Source organism: Hippocampus bargibanti, linkage group LG01 (genome assembly GCF_051943395.1).
Source record: "Hippocampus bargibanti isolate YZ-2025 linkage group LG01, ASM5194339v1, whole genome shotgun sequence".
Classification (NCBI taxonomy): Eukaryota; Metazoa; Chordata; class Actinopteri; order Syngnathiformes; family Syngnathidae; genus Hippocampus; species Hippocampus bargibanti.
This window is the reverse complement of record NC_142734.1, coordinates 18670507-18695017: the sequence shown is the minus strand read 5'-3', so window position 1 is coordinate 18695017 and position 24511 is coordinate 18670507. Positions and strand designations below refer to the sequence as shown.

At 41.7% G+C, this 24511-nt stretch overlaps 2 protein-coding genes and 1 pseudogene across 4 annotated transcripts in view; 2 read left to right on the top strand and 1 right to left on the bottom strand.

Annotated features, from left to right (window-relative positions):
- The window catches only part of LOC148903411 (activin receptor type-2A-like), a 58695-nt gene extending 42826 nt beyond the window's left edge, over positions 1-15869 (top strand). Inside the window, exons 5-12 of one of the 2 annotated variants that reach the window (XM_089002089.1) lie at positions 1259-1282; positions 5898-6041; positions 6410-6553; positions 7936-8081; positions 8711-8825; positions 8902-9040; positions 9126-9256; positions 10887-15869. In XM_089002089.1, coding sequence (XP_088858215.1) covers positions 1259-1282; positions 5898-6041; positions 6410-6553; positions 7936-8081; positions 8711-8825; positions 8902-9040; positions 9126-9256; positions 10887-11081 — 1038 coding nt within the window. In that variant the 3' untranslated portion in view covers positions 11082-15869. The remainder of the gene's footprint in view (positions 1-1258; positions 1283-5897; positions 6042-6409; positions 6554-7935; positions 8082-8710; positions 8826-8901; positions 9041-9125; positions 9257-10886) is intronic. The other variant, XM_089002096.1, reaches the window with a different exon arrangement.
- Positions 15870-16078: 209 nt separating this feature from the next.
- orc4 (origin recognition complex, subunit 4) lies at positions 16079-19757 on the bottom strand. 2 transcript variants are annotated; one of them, XM_089002118.1, is made up of 14 exons: positions 19558-19618; positions 19046-19126; positions 18887-18963; positions 18721-18811; positions 18557-18632; positions 18406-18491; positions 17765-17813; positions 17530-17681; positions 17182-17355; positions 17021-17107; positions 16788-16896; positions 16605-16700; positions 16464-16531; positions 16079-16387 (listed from the first exon to the last, which is right to left on the bottom strand). In XM_089002118.1, exons 1-14 carry the CDS (start codon positions 19588-19590, stop codon positions 16205-16207), a joined length of 1362 nt encoding a protein of 453 aa, XP_088858244.1. In that variant the 5' UTR covers positions 19591-19618; the 3' UTR covers positions 16079-16204. The 2 variants fall into 2 exon arrangements, with proteins under 2 accessions (XP_088858244.1, XP_088858234.1); XM_089002108.1 differs by lacking the exon at positions 19558-19618 and adding an exon at positions 19634-19757 and having other exon boundaries at positions 16080-16387.
- A 2844-nt stretch (positions 19758-22601) lies between these two features.
- LOC148903409 (5S ribosomal RNA) lies at positions 22602-22720 on the top strand (annotated as a pseudogene).
- Positions 22721-24511: the final 1791 nt, after the last annotated feature.

The window sequence follows — 24511 nt, the reverse complement described above, 5'->3', positions numbered from 1 at the left end:
CCACCTCTCCAAGACACTTCCATACCTCGATTGGTAAATCATCAGACCCAAGTGCCTTTCCACCCTTCATCCTCTTCAGCGCCCTCATCACTTCATCCTTGCTAATGTTTGCTACATCTTGGTCCACAACAGTCACGTCTTCTACTCTTTGTTCCTTCTCATTTTCCTCATTCATAAATTCTTCAAAGTACTCTTTCCATCTTGCCATCACACTACTGGCACCTGTTAATACATTGCCATCTCTATCCTTAATCACCCGAACCTGTTGCAGGTCCTTACCATCTTTGTCTCTCTGTCTCGCCAGCCTGTAAAGATCAGGCTTGCCTTCCTTGCTGTCCAGCCGAGCATCCAAGTCATCATAGGCCTCTTGTTTGGCCTTTGCCACCTTTACTTTAACCGTACACTGCAATGTAAGCTATCAATCCAGATTATATACTTATTTTCCCCATTGACATTATAAGGATGTTAATCAGATTGTGTCATCATGATTTAAGGGGGAAAATGGAATAAAACTGTTGCTCACACCAAAAAAAAACATCCAGGATGACATGTGTGCAGCAGAGTAGCAGTTTCTTCATAGACTGCATACTTGCCATCAGGACTCCATTTTTCACGCCTCTGTGTGCCAAACTGAAATTGATTGTCTCAACCTGCAGGATTTATACTGAGATGCGCGCAGCATTTAATCATTAATGTGCTCCTTGTTTTCAACATGAGCTATTTTCAAGTGTGCATTCTTTTTCTTAGAACAACCTCAATTTTTGTATATTGTTTTGCATAAATTTTCCATATCGGTGCTAATGTTTTTTTTTCCCCAGTGTTTTCCTCTTTTTTCCTTTGTGAGACAAACACAGCAAACCTTCTTGAAGTTAAGTGGGAGTGGTGTCCATCAGTATATAAATTCCAGGTAACAGCTGAACATTTGACCAAATTTCTCAAAACAAAGCTTGAGATAGAATACAATACAAAGCTGGGATGCTTAGGTTGTCTTTACTGACTTGTCTTCACATAATCGGTGCTGCATGCTCAAACGTTTTTCTATTCTTCTTAACATTCGGAGTGTCATCTGGCATTGCTCTCATCCCATTCTCTCCTTTAGTTTTAATTATGCCATCAATGTTGCAGACAGGACAAAGTTGGTGTCAGAGGCAGGAAGAATTCTTTCCATTACCGCTAACCTCCAATCTCTTTCCATCCTCTAACTGACATAAAATACCAATAATTTCTCTGTTTGCTTCTTATGTTCTTTTTCATGAAGCACCCCTTTCACATTATGGTGGAGGTAAGAGAAGTTCAATTGTAGTTAAAACACAGTTAATTTCTCCCTTCCTTTGCGTTCAGTATGGATTCTCCACTTCAGTCCCGGGCTGTCATTTTCTTATTCTCTTCACTTTTCCACAGCATCTTGTTCATTTAATACCTCGCACATTTCTGTCTGTATTTTTTTAACCTTTGTATGTGCTGCCTGGGTTTATTGCACGTGTGAATGTCTTTGTGTTTTCTGCTGAAAATATATTGTGCATGGTGGAAAGTAGGTGACTCCACAGCTCTAAATGCAGCCCTTCCCCCTCTTTTTCACGAGAATGTCTACGTGTGATGTCTCTGTAACATATTGTGCTTGAATCTGCTCCACCGATGGCCAGTATGCTGCCCTTTCCTATGTTGACATAAAAATTGAGGCACAACCAAGTTATGCACCTCCCATCCACCATTTTGTCACTGTCAAAAGGACCCCAAGCCTGAGCTGAATGTCATTTTCCAGAATGTCATTTTGTCAACATTTAAAGGACAACCGACATCACTTTTTTGTTTTCTAACTAACATCGGAAAAACGTTTTATAGCATCTAAAATACCCAAAACACGCAGTATCATATTTTTAGTCAAATGCAAAACACCAATAAAAATGACTTAGTGTCCAAAAACTACTTCAAATTGAACCCGGAAGTGGCCAGTTTCAGAAGTTCCCGCCCCCTTGTTCGTGGTGTAACGCCAATACGTCTTCCCTTGCTCGAGAATCAAAACAATAGCTTCAGATGCGGAAAAGATGCTTTCTTGTTACTCATCCAGTTATGAATATGATTCAAATAGTTCTGAAGAGGAAATCATACATGTTTGCAATCAATTAAAGATTTATTCCGGTCATTTTGATGCATGTGGAGAGAAATGTAGTGACAAACTCTTTAGTACTCACAGTACCCAAAAAAGGCAGAAGATGGCAACAAAGCTCAGTGGAAATTGTCTCCTGGGATGTTTTTTAAGCAAACATCAAATACACTGTAGAAGTCTTGGCGCAACACACAACGATTTACTGTCGCGCTATTTATGTGTTTTCCTTCTAATTTCACCATCAACACGGATCAACATGAAGTTTTCAAGCCAAACAAAGTATTGCAAAATGCATTGAGGTGATGGAAGGTATGTCCTTTCTCGCTGAGGGGCATTCCTTCAGTGACGTAGGGTGAGGACTCGTCACCAACTCAAAAACAAGACTTCCGGAATATTCAGCGAGAGTCTTAAAACGTCAAATATAGCTATATGCGGTGGAATCTTTGTAAAATACGCTCAGTAGAAGTCCTTTGAAGCGATTTTACAAATTATGGACACAACTTGTCCGGAGACGTCGGTTGTCCTTTAAAGCCAAATACATGTCTCCTAAAAGTTTCGGGACGAAAGTTCAGGCTGATTCTAAAATGCACAATATTGGTGAAATATCTTTGACCTTCTTCAAGCCCTTGAATGCAAATGTCCAAATATTTATTTAGTATTTTAATGTTATTTGGGGCGGCCCGGTAGTCGAGTGGTTAGCACCCCGGCTTCCCAGTGCAGAGGTCGCCGGTTCGCGTCCCGTTGCGGCCTCCCTGTGTGGAGTTTGCATGTTCTCCCCGGGCCCGCGTGGGTTTTCTCCGGGTCCTCCGGGTTCCTCCCATACTCCAGAAACATGCATGGCAGGCAGATTGACCACTCCAAATTGTCCCTAGGTGTGAGTGTGAGAGTGACTGTTGTACATCTTTGTGCCCTGCGATTGGCTGGCAACCAATTCAAGGTGTCCCCCACCTCGTGCCCGAAGACAGCTGAGATAGGCTCCAGCGACCCTAATGAGGAATAAGCAGTACGGAAAATGGATGGATGGATGTTATTTGGGGGGGTACACTTTTTTGTTCGCAAACAAGGATCGAATTGGTAGCCTAACATGTGTTGGGTCTGTGAAGGGACCAGTAAATATATTGTTCGCTTAGAATGTATTTTTCACCATTCACTCCAGCATGCTTTTTGACATCACGAAACAAAGATGACGCGAAACAATCAATAAACAGTACCTTATTGTTGCAAGGTTTGCTTCAGGATGGTCTTAGAGATAAATGGGTCACTTAGCTCATCAGCACAATTTGTGAGAGAGCTGCAGACGAGACCGTATAGGAAAGTCAAAGACCTGTTTTGATTTGGCATTCTGCTCCTTGTAAGAGGACAGCAGGTTGTAAATGAAGCACAGGAACACTGAACCGTTCTAGTGCATTGTGAATTTCACCGAAAGCTGAACATCCCTCACCTTTTAAGAGTAATGTTTCAATAGTTACACGCACTTGCACTAAACGTGAATAAGTGCCAATTAAAGGAAATGTCAGGCTGACTTGATTAGTGCCTGAGAGAAGGCTGATTGTTGAGAGGGACGGCATGAAGTGACCGATTGTTGGTGCCTGGCTTTCTGTTTTGTGCTGTATGAGCGCTATACACCGCCGCTGGATGCAATGGCGCTCTCCGAGTGGGATCCAGTGACTTCTCACTGAGACCTAATCTGACCCTCTGTTGAGATGGTCTTTCTGTAGCCTGTTTTTAGACTGGACCAACTCAAGAAAAGATGTGCCACTGGGTTTTAGAACACAAATCAGACCCCAATCATGATTGAATCTTGAAAGCTTGACGAACCCGCAATTCCTGAGAGACATCCCCAAGCACAATAGATTCATTCAGCTTTTATCAGCCTTGTATGGTGCACTATGTTTTTTCTGTACATGGATTCTGATTTTCAGGCCATTTTTACACACACAAGACGCAATTAAAATTAGCTTTTTTTGACGTTATTGAAACGACTCCAGTTGCAACTCAGCTTTAACACAGAAAACTCATTTGTATAACTTTCTGGACAGCCGCGTAGCTTTCCTCGTATTCTAAAGCCATGTTTGAACCGCGTGTATTGTAGTTGGAATTTTCAGCTGCGGGCAAAGCGTTATCTCGCTGTTTTATCTTGAGCGGCACAGCAATGTAACAACAGCCGTGTGTTCTACAATGCGCCTGCGTTACATTGAGATACAATTTTGGACCTCCCGAAACAACATTGCTTTGTCAACAACGGCTTTATTGACAGATTTCATTCAGGTGTATTTTGACCTTAGTTGTCCAATTTGTTAATTGGCCTGATTGTGGTTTCGTTTCTCATCTGAATTGCTGGAATTTATCTTTTTCAAATCTTTTCCCATTAAACTGTCTTTCCATTCAACCACACCTGATGTTTTTTTTTTTTCCTTCTTAGTTTTGTCAGACTTTATGTATGCAAGATATCCGCAGCCTTTTGTCTGGAGATGATATTTGTATGCTGAGCCTCGCCCTTAACTGCCCATTCAAACAGCCTCGGATTGACAAGCTTGCACTTCGACTGCGTGAACACAATGGTCGAGCGGATCCGGTTGGCCTCGGGGTTTCGAAACTTGCCGTGGCTTATCGCCTAAGCCCCTCTGTTCAAGTAAAAACAGGAACCTTGCCGGTGTGGCAGAAGGATTCCTTTGTTCATTTCTCTCATACCATCACTGCAGAGGTCTGGAAAGATTCCAGCACTACATCTGCTGACATCCAAATCCATCAGTCGTGAACCAGCCTCAATGAGCCACTTTTTCCAATAGCATGCCTTGTTGTAACCCTCCCCTCACTCTGTGTTTCTCCCTCTGTTTGCAAACAAACCCAAGCCCCACCCTCTCCGTGATGTCACATCTGAAAGTGATCAAATTAAACCAGATCACTTGCTGTGTTGGACCTGTTTTTGATTTGGAACACTTGCTGTCTTTTGCTTTCACTGAAGTTTTTATGTGATTAACAGGCACACCTGCATGTGGGTTTTCAATCTCATTTCCAATCAGGAAGGAGGAAATATGCAGTTTCCTCTTCAATTAGAGCAGAGGCAATGTACATTTGTCTTCAAAAGACAAACTAAAATCCCTATTTAAAAAAAACCGTCATGTGGATTTATCCTGGAATTCTCCAATACAAACATAGCAAGAAATCTCGCATGGCTGCACTGGTGCCGTCAGACAATTCTTTTCAAAAGTAATGTCAAGAAAAGAGTAAAAAAACATTAATGATGACTAATGCTGGCCAAGTAATATTTCCAAGTTACTATGATTGCACAAGTGCACTGTACAAATAATGTAGCTGTTTTTAAGCTGAGAAGTAAAACCAAAACATCCGATATAAATGAATGGAAGAAGTGCAATGACAACACAGCTCACGTTTGAACATTTTCACGTCACCCAATTGTCAAAACACAAAACGATTAAATCGCCCATAACTGTGGTAACCATACTCTTCAAATTACCAACGTGCGTTCTTGGCCTCCAGTCTTGAGGCGAGTCCAAATATACAGGCAAACAGGTGCAAAGTTAATCATTTGATTGTTAAACCTCAGGCCTTGTTAGATACTCTCAGGCATCTCACGAGACATCATGCATGAAGGTGGTTCAAGTCTTACTATTTGTTCGACTTCCAATACCATGCCCGTGTACTCATCGTCACCTCTTGTGGAACCAAGTGTTACTGCATAGTGACCCAGTCGGAATGCATAACATGACTGCAAGGATAATCTATCACTCTCATCAACACAATTTTAATGCTTTGCCTGCTCCCGCAGGATCCCGGCCCTTCGCCACCATCTCCTATCCTGGGACATAAACCACTGCAGCTAATTGAAATGAAGGCCAGGGGACGCTTTGGATGCGTATGGAAGGCCCAGCTTCTGAATGAATATGTGGCCGTGAAGATCTTCCCGATTCAGGTGTTCATTTCTTGATGGATTTGAGTGTCAGTGGGACATCACAAAATATGAACAAAAGAGCAGTGACTTTGAATATTTGATCAGGATTCTACTGGCATCATCCTGTCATTGATAAAATGGGGATATCTTCCAAATTTAAAGGGTGAAAATGGGAGTCAATATGACTATTCACCAGATTTATTTGTATGTCATGGTTCAGTTGGTCACACAGTTAGAAAAGGTGTTCCTCGCTGATACCAATGAATTTCCACAAGTTTTCAACTTTGAGACCTCCCTGAATTTTGCAACCATTCCTATGTCATGTTCAATACCAGGTTTAGCTCAGTATTTTGATCACAGGAACAATAGTGTTATCTTGCATCTTGTAGGACAAGCTTTCGTGGCAAAACGAGTACGAGATTTACAGCGTGAGTGGCATGAAGCATGAAAATATCCTCCACTTCATCGGCGTGGAGAAGAGGAACAACAACCTGGACTTGGAGCTGTGGCTCATCACCACCTACCATGACAAGGTAGGCTGCCTGGAAAAAAAATATTTTTCTATTCAAGCCAAAACATGTAACTTGAGTCCAATCATGTGACAAGTGACCTTTATATTGGGTTTATACCTGTATACTCATTGTCTTTATTTCCTGCCAGATTTTTTTTCCGTGTTAGTGAATGTAGTGGAAGCAAGATTAGTCAGTACACTAGCCCCCCACCCCCAGTGTTTTAATAATTTCACCAATGCCACCTTCTTGATCTGAAAAATTATAGGTGCACGGTGTAGTGCACTTATCTTTCTACTTGGAGTAGAAATCGCTTGGAAAACATTTGTGTTGAAGGACTTTTTGGCAAGGTTGCACTAGACAGAGCACATCACTTAAGTGGCTCATAAATCAGCACCTGTAATTGTTTTCTCAGCAGGGGGCTTGAGAGGATCCATAACTCAGATCTGCGCAACTCCTCCCTTTTCTGGCTATAAAGTGCAGCCTTGAAAACAGCGAAATGTTCGGCGGCCTTCAGTATTTTGGCACAGCAGGATTTTTCATGATGCCTGACAGCTGATTGTTTCCACCATAGATCTGCATGCAATGCTGCTCACCTGCAAAGCCATGTGTGCCATACCTGCTTAAACTGTCTTTCTTTTTTTCTGGCCAATGCACAGACAGCTGTCTTTTTTTCTGGAAGCTTGAGTTATATGCTTACAACTGTCTTATAATTAAAAAAAACAACAACCAGGACAAACCGACTATCAATGTAACGTTTACAGGTGCTGTTTGCCCTCTAGTGTTCACTAGTGTAGAAACGTCAAATTTTACTTGCAAGAACCTTTTTTTGCACTGCTGACACTATGAGGGCAGTATTGCCAGCAACCGTACCTCTCTACTCAATCAATATTGATTACTGTATCTCACATGAATAATTGCACAGAGCCATACCTGTTTCAATGAGCAGGTGTACAGCCTGTGGATAGTACAAGTTTGTATTTGTGATACTGTTCATTCCAAATTGATATTTTTCAAATGTCTAAGATATTCTATTTATTGTTCTTTGTTTTATCGCTAACATTTGATGTTTTTGACAATTACATCAATTGCATTATAAGAGGGTAGTGTGAAGTATTATGCTCGAATATTCTAATATCATTGGCATTACAAATCATCAATGATATTGTCATTTATTGTGATCCGTATGCAATATCTTTCCCCCAATATGTTTCGTGACAAGGCCATCTAACAAAAACTTGGCAGGGAATTTAATTTATGATCACTCTCTGGAAGTTTAAATTGCTGCAAAAATTAAGGGTGGTTTTACATTTTAAACTAATAGAGAATTAAATAATAAATTGCGATGTGACGTGATGGATTCAAAAGCGTGAATGCCAAAACTGACACTTGGCTCCCACTGGCAGGGCTCCCTGACAGACTATCTAAAGGCCAATGTGGTGTCCTGGAATGAGCTGTGCCACATCACTCAGACGGCTGCCCGTGGTCTGGCCTACCTCCACGAAGATATCCCGGGACATAAAGACGGACACAAGCCCTCCATTGCTCACAGGTTCTCCAATCAGACGTCTGAATCATTGTCGCATGTGTTTATGTCTCAGTTGACCAGGTTGCCTAGACACAACCAGTTTAACAGTAATTTAATTTTTATAAAAACATTTGTATTCATTTTATTCATTTTTTAAATAATATCAACTCATTCACTGCCAGACGTGCAAAATTGTGTCCACTCCATTGTCATTGTCATTCGAATTTCAGGACCCACAGAATATTGAGTTTTAGGACCACATAAACATTCAATGCAGCATAACAAACCTTACTCTGTTCTTTCATCAGAAAACAAGAGTTTTTTTCCTAAATTATATGTGTCTGGAGTTATATGAGCTTGAAATGAGGGTGGTCTTCCCATCCACGGGGGACATGATTTCCCCCGTGGAAGGGAAAAACATTGCCAGAGGCCTGGCCAGCGCTTTATCAGCACCCAAGCAAGAAAAAACAAAACCCGAACTAATTCGGAAATGCTGTTCTACGTCATATTTTCAATTCCCAAATAAATTTGTGAATGGCAGTGAAAGAGTTAAAAATCTAATTTTAAAAACGTATTTATTTACACAATTGAAAATTAAAAGAAGACTGGTTTGGCGCTTCCTCTCATCCTAAATCTCTGTGGTTCTATTTCAGGGACATCAAGAGCAAGAACGTGCTTCTGAAGAACAACCTTACAGCTTGCATCGCTGACTTTGGTCTTGCGCTGAAATTTGAAGCTGGAAAATCAGCAGGGGACACACATGGGCAAGTATGTTCAGAGATCTTCCTTGTGTCATCGGTAATATGCTTTCACCCTACGTAATGTGTGTCCTTTGGACCTAAAGGTGGGAACGCGGCGTTACATGGCTCCAGAGGTCCTCGAGGGAGCCATTAATTTCCAGCGTGACTCCTTTCTGCGCATTGACATGTACGCCTTCGGTCTTGTCCTGTGGGAACTCTCTTCAAGATGCACTGCTGCTGATGGTGAGCCTCTTTGTTGATTGGCCGTTGCTGGACCACGTTACCATATTGTAATGACAACGTTAATCAGGCAATCGTGTGCCACCAGGCCCGGTAGATGAGTACATGCTGCCCTTCGAGGAAGAGGTGGGCCAACATCCGTCTCTGGAGGACATGCAGGAGGTGGTTGTGCACAAGAAGCTACGCCCCTGCCTTCGAGACTGCTGGCAGAAACACACGGTGTGTCCTGTTTTGTTTTAGTTTTTTTTAAATTGTAGATATATTTTCAAAATGCTCTTCTCATGAGACATTTTGCCTGAAATTTCAGGATTAATCCAAAAATGCACTATGTATTACCATGACAGGTGACCTAAATTTGGCCATCTCGACACTTTTACCTCTCTTCAGTGTTTTAATCTTGTTTTGACAACTTGCTTTTCTCAAACAAGAAGTGTAACGGCAAAATTCAGAGCAGCTGTTTAACAACGAGATCGATGCAATTTGACGTCATCATCATCATAATCACATTTTGACATCATAAAACCCAGACGATGCACATATGTTCATTTAGGGGTCATACAGTTCAAAGCAAGGTTAAAGTAATAATAGTAATACATTCCATTTCTAAGCGCCTTTCAAAACCTGTCCTCAATCAACTATTGATGAAGCAGCATCAGGAGCAACTCAGGGTTCCAGATCTTGCTCAAATTTGCCCTGACGTTGTGCCAGCCCATCTAACAATTGATGAATAGTACCTCTCCATCAAAAATGATGATCTCTGTCGTGCGGCGAGACAGCAAGCAGGTGGAAAGTTGATAAAAGTTCACTCAGCCAGATGCAGGAAGGCTATTGTGAGTTTTCTTTTTTTGAAGTTGATATCAGTTTTCGGCAGACCCCAGGTAACACTGCTCTCCAGGTTGTCCTTTGTCCCTCTTCTTCCTCCTCCTCGAAGTGACTTGCTCAGTCTGGCTTTAAAGGTGCTTCACCTGAGCTTCTGGCCAATCGAGTCCCAGTGGCAATTGGCCATTCCCAGGTGGTTGCAATCACCTTCTCAGAGTTAATTAGTGGTCGCCCAACTCTACTGTTTTGGATGGGGAGAAATGCGTACCTTTCTCCCATCCAAAATCCAGAAAACACAAAATTATTTAACATTTCTTTTGGCATCGTGACAATCTCCTTTCAGCAAATAATCCTGCAGGTGTATTTCCCAACATTAATTGACTCAGTGAATTAAGTGAATCTATTATTCAGCATCAGGAGTGGCAACCCGTATTCACCCATTTATTGTAACATCTTGTGGAAGAGCGCTATTCCTTCTGTCTGTCACTAATTAATTTACTCAGAGCCCTGTTGGGTTTATATATGTAATATGTATATTTTTAATGTAATTTGCTTAATGCGTTTAGGAACCAAGCCATTTGGTGATTTGCAGACCACGAGCAGAACTTGAGTCTTTTCTATTGCCAAACGTCAGCCATTGAATAGCCTTTAGGACTGGACGTGGAGTAATATGCTCCGATCTATTTATTGTGGTATGGACTTTTGAGAGACCCCAATCTGATGACCATGACTATAATCGAGTCTACTGGAGATAACATCTGGTATAAGCTTCTCCTGCTGTGATTGGACGTCCCAGGAAATGTTTTGATTGATACCTGGATTTTTTTTTTTATCTTCCTGCTCCATGTTGCAGAATCGCAAGTTGTCCGCAAACCACCACAATTCTAAACACTTGGTCGTGTGCATAGGAATGTTTCAATATGGTCAAATTAATTTAATCTCTAAAAGTTAAAGCTGAATATCCATCATTGGTGAATACAATAATTGTTTCTTGCTGCGATAATGATGTTGATCATCTGGCATCCCTCAGGGTCTAGCCATGCTCTGCGAAACGATTGAAGACTGCTGGGACCACGAGGCCGAGGCCCGACTCTCTGCTGGCTGTGTAGAGGAGCGCATTGGCCAGATGCAGCGACAGGCTCCAATTATCGGTCCTGAGGAGATCGTCACCGTCGTCACTATGGTGACTAATGTGGACCTCCCACCCAAGGAGTCCAGCTTATGATCAGCCAACGCACTACCAGACAAGCATCAGATTTGGGGGACGAGCAGCCGACCCTGGTTGGTTTGGTTGCGTTAGCTTGTGTCATTCTGGTTTGCTCGGCGTTTTTGTTGTCGGGTTTTGTTTTTGTAAAGTACCGGCCGCTACCCGCACTCAGGACATACCATGCGCCCACCTCACTACATCAAATGAACTCCACCTCATGACAACGTGTGTGCCTGAGGATTTAAACAGTTGGAACCATTTGCCTATGATGATGACGGCGCAAACGAGTGACGGTGCAGAAACGGCGAGACTCAACAAACAGCTGGATCACGGTTTTATATACACGACACGTCAGAGCGTCAACTGGATCTTCAACAGTGAGAAAATACCTTGCAAATTTGCAGAATTTCACCAAACTCTCAATACTTCAAAAAAGAAGAATATGGGCGTATGGCTCTTGATACTTTTGCTGTTTTCTTGTGCGTGTATCTTTTTTTGGTTGTTTGTTTGTTTTTGAAGTATCGACTAACATTCTGCCAATAAGCAACGGCTTTTGAATGTTTATAGTGTAATGCTGCTGTACATAATGTATTATGAACCCACTTGACTTGTTAATCCATTTTATCTTATTTTAAGGGGATAGGGTGGGGTTGGGCCAGGTGATCCATTTTTCAAGCATTACTATGATAAAAACCATAGACCTCCTTCAACCAGGATACCTCAGTTCAGATGGACACGTATGTTTAGTCCCTCTCACTGTTCATAGTTACTGCTCACTCATCACTTTTCACAAGCTTAATTGCATCGTAACGATACAACCCTTATTGGTGCTCATGGGTAATGTCGTTAGCAGAGTGTCAGTAGATATGGCCACACATTAGCGAGTGTTCCGACTTCTTTGCTAGTCGATTAAATACCTTGCCCTTTGTTTAGCCATGATTCTTCTTTTTTCTTGCAGTTGATTAGCTAGCATTGCTCCAACAATAGGAACCAGTCCAAATCTTAGAGACCCGTGAAGTTTTTTCCTCCCTTTTATTTTGAAATTTGTTCATGTTGTCTGAATTCTGAATACTGTATTTTTAATAGCCTGAATGACACAGTAAATCAGACCTTGTTTGTCTTTGGAGTTTCAAGTTTGAAATGCGGTTTTGAGGAAGATTCCAAAGGTACCAGCCCTGTTCTGGAAATGTATTCAGTAGAGCCAGCTCAATTCTTTGTTTGATTGCACACATCATTTGACTACTATTAAGGGTTTTTGCTCTCTGTTCATACGCCTCAGGAATCTTTGCTAGCCATCCTTGTCACTCTCGCGATTCTCAGATCAGCGTTTTTCAGGTCGCGACTTCTTGCGCTTCTTCTCACCTCATCTCGACACTAATGCTGGACAGTAAAGTCACAAGACTGCCGTTCTTTGTTTAAAATTCAGGTTACGGTGTGAGCTCGCTGACCGAGGTGTAGTACCAGGTCTCGCTTCCGCACTGGTTGTGACTTTTAACGCTGCGCCTTTCATCGCCAAATCAAGTCACCACAGTAGTAACAATCCAGGTTGGGTTCCCACCAAACTAAACTGCCAGTCATATACAGTTTCCAAGCCAAACACATCAAGTCTGTGCCGCCATCAAACGAGAGTAGACATGCATCTTTCATCCTGGTGCCATTTCTTCTGCAAATTTCACCATTGTGGGACTATTAAAGGCTTTCTGATTCTGATACCATAAAGTTGTTACTCTTGTAGATGTCAGGCCAAACGGATGTATCTGCTTTTTTTCTTTCCTCCTCCAACTATTTTTGGGTTCCATTACACCGGTGCCGGTAAAACTGCAGTCTCCTCAAGCTTTGAGTTTGTTCCACATGATGCGGTTTGAAATCAGCAGATGAGTTGGGGAAATGTATGAATGCAGACATGGCATTCTGAAAGCATTTGATAATGGGCAGATCTCTGGGTTCCCTGGTGTCTGTTTTCCCCGTCATAATTCAAAGTCAGCTTTATTGTCAAATATGCTAATATGCATGACATACAGCACAGATGAAATTACTGTCCTCTCGGACCCAGCATGCAAGGCACTCAGAACTGTTGTTAAGGTCGGTCAGACCCCAAGCTCAGAATAAAACTTATTTCAGCAGCACGGGAAACCCAAAGGAAGTCAAAGCCATCAATGTCCTTTGTTATTGCAGCATGATCTTTGAATCAATGGAACACTCTTGTTTCTCTCATTCTGTTGGCGCTCCCCCCTTAATTGGCTATGACTTTATTGCCCTCTCAAAGCTTGACACTACCTCACTCACAGGGATTTCAGATTGCGGGAAGTGTGGCAAGTAAACCAAATTGAAAAGTCCTGTCCTCAAATCTTTTCAATTTCAAATCTCTCCAGCTATTCAAATTCCCATTCAAAAACTAAAATGATCTGCAATGTGTCCTTAAAACCACACCTTGTCAAACGACGCCTTCCTGTACAGTGACTTCAAACTGCATCAGTGAAACAGTCCCAAAACACCATTCAGGGATTCAGTACTTCTATGCTTTTCTATGTTCTGGTAAGTTTTATGCAACCAGTTCCACAAACGACTCAACACTTTAGCTGCAAGAGTGACTTTCAGTACACACACAAATAACGTGTAGCATTTAATTTAGATTTGAATCCTTTCATGTTGATTTGTGGTATTTATTTTTTACTCAAAGACCTAAAGTTATTGGGCTTGTAACGCCGCTGCAACTCCAACCGCTACGAGTTGGCATGAGTTCAGCTTGTCGTTTGGGGGGAAATGGTTGGGGTATCCTTACTTGTAAATCAGGAAGGAATTCACTTTACTCTTTAGGAAAAGATGCAAACTGCTCCTTACTCTCCGTTCAAGACCACAAATGAATGTTATTGACTGTGGTTTGCTGTAACTGGACAGATCGTTCGTGGCCCGTGTTCAAAGTCGAGCTCCGCTTTCAGCTGACCATCTTGTGATTGTGCCGTTATGGTAGAAAACAGTCAAGTGTTTCAGGTTCATTCATACGCCTCCGGGCGAAAACCAAAATCAGCAGCTGGCTCATTCAATCAAACCACAGAAAGAAGTACTTCGGTTTTCTTTATGGAGCACTTAATGTTTCAAAATGAGATCACGGGAGACAATCTTTGAAAATCAGTTTGACTCGTGGCTCCGCTGTGGTCTTGGTGTTCAATTTAAAGGGCAACCGACGTCACTTTTTTGTTTTTTAACTGACATCAGAAAAACGTTTTATAGCATCTAAAATACCCAAAACACGCAGTATGATATTTTTTCGTCAAATGCAAAACACAAATAAAAATGACTTAAAGTGTCCAAAATCTGCAAAAAAATTGAGCTGCAAATTGGGCATTTTCAGAAAGTCCCGCCCCCAGTTCGTGACGTCACGCCAAGACGTCTTGCATTGCTGGAGAATAAAAACAATGGTTTCAGATTTGGATAATATGCTTGTTACACATCCAGTTATGAATATGATTCAAATAGTTCTGAGGAGGAAAGCATACATGTTTGCCATCGATTAAAGAAGTCCTTCTGTGTCATTTTGAGGCATCTGGACTGCAATATAACGTCCCACAAAAGAGGCAGAAAAATGGCGATCAGCTCCTGTGAGGAATGAATCAGCCCGTTTCCACAGGCTGATACATTCCTTGCATGGAGCTTGGACTCCCTCTGCTGGCGGCTTTTGGATGTAACACAGGGGTTTAAAAAAAACAGTACAGCAAAATACATTGACGTGATGGAAAGACGCTACAGTGCGTCTTTTTTACGGTCAGGAGGCGGTCCTTTTCTGACGTCACGTGAGGACTCGTCACCAACTCAAAAACAAGGCTTCCTGAATGTTCAGCACGAGTCTTAAAACATAAAATATAGCTATATGCGGTGGAATCTTATTAAAATACGCCATTTGAAGCCATTTTACAAATTATGGACATAACTTGTCTGGAGACGTCGGTTGTCCTTTAAAGGTGTATGAATAGATTTTCCCAGCAAGACTTCCTCTAAGCCAGCAGCATGGCTGTGCTTCTGAATACCTGTGAATCTTTTGTGTCTTGTTGCCCTTCTATTTGAAACAGCCGAGGACCTGTACAGACATGCGAACGTATTAAATCAAGTATATCCTATGAGCTCAATCTTTATAAGTGTGTGTGTGTGAAAAATCTGTTTCCTATACAGAACATTCATTTGTACTTCTTGTGTTTTGGTTTCAACTGTACACCACAATTGAGCTTTGTGTAAGATAGGGGCTCATTGGTGTATTTTGCTGATTTTTCCCCAGAAAGCACTTACAGTGGTGTTGCTCAGGGAACCCGAGCAGTTCCCCTGACATTTGCAATACTGTGGTCATGAAATCAGTCGGTGTTCCATTCCACCGCCTCAACTTCCTTCTTGACCCTGCTGTTAAGAATTCAAGAGGAAGCGTTGATCTCCAATGACCTCATTACCAAGACTGCGATCGTTTGGTTGCAAGGTCAGAAGTTTCTTAAAATAAGGAAAAAAACACTAAGTTTATGACCTCACTATTCTTGAGGTTCTCTAAAATGCAGCGCTGATCAAAGACATGCAGATTCTCATGGGGAGAACACGGAAGGTTCTTTTCCTTTTGGGTCACTGGTCTTCATAGACAGATACACGATGTGTATTTTTATGTCGGTGACAAATGAGATAAAAGCCATCAGCAACTGTGGACTCTTCCCGGAAGAGATGAAACTGATCTGTGATCAGCGCTGTAAGTGGTGTTAGCCGGTGGAAAATTTTAATCCGTTTAAGTGATCCATGTGATGTAAATAAATGTTTCTAGATTGTGAAAATTGATGTTTGCCTTTTCTTTCCTTGGATGCACACGTGTCAGTTTTATGACAATTCACATCTCTTACGACAGGGACTAAGTAATATTCGATATGCAAATACACAAGATACACCGACACAAACCAAAGAGGTATTTTCAGTTTTTTTTTTAAATTAAGAATTACAGTACTTGTAAAAGTCTGCATTTTTTTTATGGATTATTTGTGTGAGGGTCAGAGTGATGCTTATTCCGCAATGACACTAAAATCTCTTATTGTTATCAAAAGATTAGCTTTATTATTTGAGAAAGACAACAGTACAATGATGAAATGACATTCTCTCATGTGGTGAGGATATGAACCCTAACCGAATGCAGATATGCCCCATTGTTTGATGTCTGTGGGGCATTGCGGATATTTGTGCAGGGCCTCTACGATCTGACTGGTGTCCAGTGCCAGGTTCATCAACTGATATTCACGCTGTGTTTTGGCGGAAGAGCCATCCACTGGTCGGATCAACTCCAGCTGCTGCAGATGCTCGTAGGCCTGCGGGAAGCAAGAAAGCCGCTGGATGACCATGCCTGGGGCTTCCAGTTCGAGTAACTTGAGTGTTTACAACCACCTTCATGACAACAGGTTGTTCAAAGTTGTACACGGAACTGGACTTTCTCTGAAGAAACTTCTTAAATTCTGAAAATGAAAATGGCTCAAAAAAAGAATACTCAAACGGATCACATTCATTGGCATGTAAATCGCATGGTACCGTTGTGAACCATCTGAAAGTTGAATGGCTCTCCTTCGTAGATGTCATTGAGGTGTTTCATGGCGATGACCAGGCACAGCTCGAGGATCGATAGACCTGAAGGAAAGCAAGATATGCAGCAGCCGATGTGAACCGAAGGGTCCAATCCCATTGCATGAATGATCCCATTCTGTCTTATTTTACCATGAAGCATATTGGACTTGGCATCGCTAAAACACAGTCTGCTGGCTTCAAGTATGTCGGCAGGCTTGATGGTCGGATTTTCGGTAGAGACACGACTCAAACACAACATCTGGAAGGAAACATAACAATCGAGTTCAACTTTGTGACATAACCCATATATAGTCAATATTCACTCATTCGTTTGGGACAAACAAATATCAAATGTTTTGTATCTTAAGCGACGATTCCCTCACCAGCAGCATGTGCAAAGAGTGGAAGTCTTTACTGAAATTAAAATGCCTCTGTAAAATCTCCTCCACTGATTTGTCTTCACAAAAGCTCTATTGATAAAATATGAGAACAAATAGTTACATGACTGCTGCTGTTTGACTGTGCCAACATTTCTTTGCCCTACCCGCACGCTGCTGTTCCAGTCAAACATGAATTCCCTGTCAGGGAAGTTGTCGGGCAGGCTGAGCTGGGATGCGACTCGCTCCAGGTATTGAGTGAAGCTCAGATTGCTCAGCAGGTGGATCTGACGATGGGAAAACCGCGATTTCACCCGCTTTTCCAGCAACTCCAAGACATCCTGGAATGCAGTGCAAAAACCTCCACTGATTTTATATTTTCTGGGAACCTAAATGTGTCTGATTTAATGACCCTGTTTTAGATGCACCTGGCCATATTTTTTGAATGAATCAGACACAATATCGACTCAATTCGGTTCAAACAATGATTGTAACTTGACAGGAGGATAACTGACCAGCCTGCAGGTGAGTCCGACCACAGCAACAGGCGCTTGGGCTGACTGAGATACATCCAACAGGTTGTAAAGCAGAGTTTGGTTCTTGTGGTGAGCGAACAGGTCAAACTCATCCAGGATGAACAAGACTGGTCGCGTGGTGCTGCGGTCACCTAAGCACAAACTTGTGTAAAAACAGCCAAGAGGAAAACAACGCCACAGATTTACTTAAGGAATCTGTGAATTGTGATCTGACCTTTCTTTAGTGCCTCCAGCAAGAAGACTAAGTTCTCTGCAAAGCTCCCCTGAAACCCATCACATTCAAGTCACCACTCATGGAGCATTTCACAGACACCAGTTGATCAAGAGAAAGATGGCAGTTCATATATTTGGCATAAAGCAGCGGGTCAAAGTAATTATTGCCCATATATAGTACATCTACAATTGAAAAATAAAGTTATAATACAGTGTCTTACTGAAGTAAAATCAGTAGCCGGCAAAACTGAAATAATTGAACATTTTCAATTGCCGGAATGCTCACTTTTGTTGCAAAGAGGCTAAGACATTAATCTTCTGTCATTTGAAACTAATTAAATGTATTATTGAACCAGCTCCACAACGACTTCACATTGTAGCAAAGTGTCATTTCTTCGGTATTGCCCCGTGATGCCTTATCAGAAAATATTAACATTAACTCATTCACTCACAGTTACAAATTTATTCGGGAATTGAAAATACTGTATGATGTAGAGCGCCATTTCCAAATGTGTCCGTTTTTTTTCATGCTTGGGTGCGGATAAAACGCTGTCCATGGCCTTCAGTGATTAAATCATGTCAAAAGAATATCACATGGCATAGATGGCATTCACTTTTTCATTGAATTGATCCGACACTCACAAACACTTGGTCCCCAACAACATTTTCCAGGTTGAGTTGGCGTGTAATATCTTTTAGGGCTATTCGGTCATCAGTCTGCAAGAGGCCTGCGCAAACAGACAAAAATGTGTTGACCTGGATCGGGGCAAGGAAGAGTTAACCAGTGACCCACCGTTAAGATGGACCTGCAGGAGGTTATTTTGCACTTCTTTTTCTTGCAGCAGATCTCTTAACACACACTTGAGGAGCTGCAGACAAAAAAGTACACCACCAGTGCCTGGGACTGCACAACGCTGAGAGGAAAGTAGTGTGTTTGCAGTTCTTGTGTGATCTCACCGCAGTTTTTCCTGATCCCCTGGGACCAATGATGAGCACGGAGTTACTTTCTCCGTTGCTGGCAGTTCGCTGGAGCAAGCCCAGTAAGTGTCTGAAAATATACAGTATTCAGGTTCAGGGAGATGCAACAAACAACACTCCAGAAAGAGAGCAGTTTGAAATGTACTTGTGTTGGTCCTCTGATGCCTCAAGCCGGCTGGGGATTTGATTGTGGCAAAGTCGCTCTCTCAGACACTTCTGAAGCTGATATTGCAAACACATATTGAAGGGTGTTTGTAACTCTTGTTATGATTCAGGAACCTTACTCTCAAGAAAGTCTTCTGACCTGTGAGATACATTCTCCAATCGGCTTCGAAACACATTTGGCCTTTCGTTTACTCATGATCACGAGACTCCAGAAAGGCTTCTTTCAATGGAATAATTGTTTAAAAGACAAGAAAAAAAGTAATGCATTGTGAGGATGATAAAGACAGATAAATCGAAACTTGCATGCAATGAGACACTTCAAAGTACACCCTGACAGACATATGCATGAATATTCACTAGTTTATAGGGCAGGTAAAATAAATATTTAACGACACAAATATTTAATGCAATTAACTGCGATTTGATCACAAAATGTCACGCAAAACCACTTTGAAAAGGTAAACAGATATAGATGGTCGATTATGCACTATTTGCTTTTATCATATTGACAGACGTCTTCTTACGCCAGTTCAAAAGCATAAAGACGTTTATGGTGGCACATTTTTGCAAATGTGTTTTGGGATTGTACACTACCATGTTTATCCGGACTACGTTAACGCGCACGACTTTGAAATATTCATGTTTTTTTACCTTAAACCACTTCACATCTATAATCGAAAACATACTCAAATACAGTGACTCTTTCTCGCAAAATTGCAAAACAAACCTTCGCGGGATATGGCACGTCGATGTACTTCCGACTTTTTACTGCAGTTCCGCTATGGTCGTCGCTGATTGGTTCCAAATCATCCCTCTGACATCTTCCCGCCCACTCAAACATGTATTAACACATAAATCAAAATTGTACTATAAGCGTTTTAAAAATCTTAGATATGATCAGTATTTCCCACGATTATCTCAAGATAATTGTGGATTTTGTTCTTTTGGCACATTTAATTTGGACGACATTGGTTCCCTCAAATGTCCACACAGGATCTCAATGAGTACCGTAAACGCTTTCGGTGAAAAAGGGGAAAGAAATCAATAGCACTTGTGATATTCCGACATGTCCACACGGTGGCGGAAATTAACAGTACGTACATACAAAAATCGGGGTCACCAACCTTTTTGAAACTTCAATGGCCATTCTTGGGTACCGATTATAATGTGCAGGAGCAAGACAAGCATCTGAAATAAATGCGCAAATACTATCTCGCACGTCACAAAACATAATTAGAATTTCAATAATGAAGAAACAGATCGCTTTGCAGTGCTTTAATAGTATTGACCTTTTCAAATGTTTTTACAACGTTCACAATGTGCCATCATTGGTCATTTTTAGAAAAGGCCCTCAAGGTACTCGTGGGGTCTTTGGGGTCTATCCGTTTCCTGTGAGCATCATTTCCTGTGAGCATCATCTTAGTGACCCCTGATTACTATATCCATTCCGGGAGGGAAATTTGTTGGCACAAGCAGCAATGTTCACAGTTACATCAAAAAAGAGCAGTCCTTGAAGATTACACACAAAAAAATGTAAGTGAATCTAAGACAAATAAAGAGCAGACAGATGTTTGCTGTGTTACTTGCTTTAGTAAATTGTAAAAAAAATTGTATAAATACAGCTCGCTTGCCACCACAATGGCCCAAAACCTAGTACAAGTATGATAATACTACATCAAGTGAATATTTAATTATAAATGTGACGCGTGAATGTGTCTTTTTATTTCTTTTATTTCTGCAACACAGTATGGCAGAAGGGATGGGTGAAGTCGCATGGGTTTCGTCTTGTGATTAACCTGAATCTCCTCGAGATTGTTCTCAAATGCAAAACATTGTAGATAATAAAACAGAATTAACAACGTGTGATCGTATAGTGGTTATTTAAAGAAAAAGAGAATACAACACAAGTTCACTGTTATTTACAAGATGTCCCTGAACGCATCATAGGCAGAGACTCGGCAGTGCGCTTGTAATGGCTGGCGCACAGTTCAACCCGCCACGGACACTCACGGGCAAATGAAACACGACACAAGAAACTAAATATTGTTCAATAAAAACGAAATGAAACAATTATTACCTGCAGCACAGTATGGCAGAAGGGATGGGTGAAGTCGCATGGCTTTCGTCTTGTGATTAACTGCGCAATAGAAAAACACTATGAAGCACATGTGCTCCAAAGTTCCACTCGACAAAACGTGAAGTAAATAATGACACAAAAAGTAATCTGGACTCGAAATGAATAAGGGAACTAATTAGATAAAGCTAGACAGTACAAAAGGGGAAACAAAATAAGATATTGTCATGAAAATGCGCGTTAATCGAGACCAACAGAAAATTGCGACTCACCCTGAATCTCCAAGAGATTGTTCTGGAAACTATGGGCGGGACATGGTGCCACACTGTGCGCCGTTGCGTCACTTCCTTCATAATTTAATAATCTAAGTGCACAACTCCGTTACATATATAATAACATAATATAATGTTCAATAACAACAAAGCGTGAACATGATTAAAAATGTATAATGACACATAAAGGTCAACCGACGTCACTTTTTTTTCCTAACTGACATCAGAAAACCGCTTTATAGCATTTAAAATACCCAAAACATGCAGTATGATATTTTTATTCAAATGCATACCACCAATAAAAATAGACATGACAGTGTATTGCGTTTCCATCGGCTGATAAATTCCTTATATGGAGCTTGGACGCCCTCTTCTGGCGCAACACGAGGTTTTCAGACCAAACAAGCATTGACGTGATGGAAGGACTGCTACAATGTGCCCTTTTTTTCGGTCAGGGGCGTTCCTTCAGTGACGTCACGTACGGACTCGTCACCAACTCAAAAACAAGGCTTCCGGAATATTCAGCACAAGTCTTAAAACGTAAAATATAGCTATATGCGGTGGAATCTTTGTAAAATACGCTCAGTAGAAGTCATTTGAAGCCATTTTACAAGTTATAGACACAACTTGTCCGGGGACGTCGGTTGTCCTTTAAATTTCCCCCAAGTTTTAGGTTGAATTTTGGAGTATTTGACTAACAAACAGCTCAGTGGTTTGATCGATTTAAATGGCGGTGGTGAGTTTCAACAGTCATCACGTTGGACAATAACGTTTGCTTTGAGGTCAGTTCCTCCTCCCCATTCATCCATTTTAATAATAATAATAATAATAATACATTTAATTTCTAAGCGCACACTACTAATAATAAAAGTAATAAATTAATAGTGAATATCTGAACCACTTCATCCTCACAAGGGCTGCGAGGCGTGCTGGAGCCTATCACAGTTGTCATTGGGTAGAAGGTGGGGCACATCCTGAACTGGTTCCCAGCCAATCACAGAGACACACAGAGCACAGAGCAAACCACCATCCGCGCTCGCCTCACACTCAAACCGAGGGACAATTGAAAGTGTTCAATCATCTTGTCGTGCGTGTTTTTGGAATGTGGAAGGAAACTGGAGTACCCACAGAAAACTCACACAGACCAAGATAGAACATACAAACTCCAGAGAGGAAGGATCAAACCAATGGCCTCTGCACTGTGAGGTCAATGTGTTAACCCTTGGGCCATCGCTGGCTACAACTCATTATCATCATCATCATCATCATCATCATACATTTCAAAACTCTCAAGGGCACTTTATCATCACGAGTTGTTTTTCTCCTGTCATATATATTGTCTATTTATCAAAAACAGCCATACTACCCTGAGAACGCCCGATCTCGTCTGATCTCGGAAGCTAATCAGGGTCGCGCCTGGTTAGTACATGGATGGGAGACCGCCTGGGAATACCACGTGCTGTACATTGGCAGTGGGTAGGTCCTATACACCTACACGAGTGTAAAGACGACCCCGCCATTCACGAGTCTCCGGAGCATCTAAGGCGGTCTGGTGGCGACATCCGCCACCTTTCCGGCAGCTCCTATGGGAGTAAACCCGAAATCGATCCGGTAATGGCGCACCTAAGGCGGTCTGGTGGCGAACTCCGCTACCTTTCCGGCAGCTCCTGCGACCATACTGACCCCAAATTGTATCAACTCAGCTGTTCCTTTGGTCCAGTCAGCGTGGTGGAGAGGGGGAGCAAGCTGCATAGGCGACAACCTGCTCTCCATCATACACTACCCAGGCACACTGTCCACCGCAGGAGTGCTCATTACGTCGATCGCGATCTACTGGTCGATCACGGAGGTAGTACTGGTCGATCGCAGCGTGACAGTAAAAAAACATTTGTCAGCCGATCAAACGTCCAGTCACTTGATTGACATAAAGGGCAACCATTCAGATGACAACTGAATTTTTACCTTTAGGTCGCTGTGCATGCGTAAACAACGGCGCTAAACGCAGCAAAATTTACACGCTAGTCAGCGAATTACCTCACATTTTAAGCCCTTGCTAAAACATATGGTGATCAAAATGAGTGAGAAAGCTGGATCAAGTAAGGGGGCAAAACATATTACTTTCATACGGAATGGGAAAATGTGGAGTGGCATTTTCGGACTGTTCATGGAAAATACGACATTGACTTCCCGCCGAAAAGCCAGCTGAGACAGAGAGAACGGTGGACGAACTAAAATCCCAGTTGTCCGGACAGCAGTCATTTTTCACTCAACATACTTCAAAAGCGAAAGCCGCCACTGAAGCATCGTTCCGGGTGAGTCACGCCATCGTTAAAAACAATAAGTCCTTCCAAGACGGAGAGATGGTAAAAGAAGCATTCGTTGAAGTAAGCTGACTCCTTGTTCAAAATAAGGCAGAGATATTATCTTCAATCAAAGCTCTGCAGCTGTCAAGACATACGTTACACGGCACTGTGAAGCCATGGCTGAGGATTTAACCCAGCAAACGTGGAAAGACATCGGAGAATGTGAGTGTTCTCACTGCTGAGGTCTAGGGCTCATGGACAGTTCTGTAACTTACTCACACAGGAAAAGTACCCCAACACGAGGAAATGTGCTACCTCCTTGACTGCATTATTCGGCTCCAGTTATTTATGTGAGTCAGCCTTTTCCTATATGAAGATCATTAAGTCCAAATACCGTTCCACCATGAATGATGAACATTTATTTGGAAATGTGCTTGAGGCTGGCTGTCAGCAGCTACTGTCCGGACTATGCATCCCTGGCTGATTATGTGCTATTTTATTCTGTATCATTTTACTTATGGTTTTATTGTTACGTGCTTTGTTTTATTGTTTTTATTGTGAAGTGTCCTTGGGTGTTTTGAAAGGCGCTTGAAATTAAATGTATTATTATTATTATTATAGTTATATATTATGTTATGTATATGTAGTTATTATGTGTGTTGTGCAATATTGGCTTATTCAGTTATGCAAGGTACATCAACATACATTGTACATACAAAGAATCCTTAAAACATTTGAAAATAATTATGTTTTGCATTTTTGTTGTGGGTAGATCATTTTGACTTGGTTGTTTTTATAAGTAGCTCGTATGCTGAAAAAGTGTGAGCACCCCTGGTCCACCGGGACAGTCATCCATGGTCAGCCATGACCGATGGAGGCCGACGATTTATCAAAATTATATTATGTTCTGATTAAACATGTATCCTAATGTGATAATTACTAGTAGATATTTGAAA

Bases quoted from the DNA above. Each gene is read 5' to 3' on its own strand.
- orc4 (XM_089002108.1), bottom strand. From the start codon at position 19,747: ATGTTTGAGTGGGCGGGAAGATGTCAGAGGGATGATTTGGAACCAATC. The intron at 18,492-18,556 runs GTGGGTCACTGG...CTGTTTGCGCAG, and splicing joins CCTGCAGGTCCATCTTAACG to GCCTCTTGCAGACTGATGAC. The intron at 16,388-16,463 runs GTGGTTGTAAAC...TGCTTCCCGCAG, and splicing joins AACAACCTGTTGTCATGAAG to GCCTACGAGCATCTGCAGCA.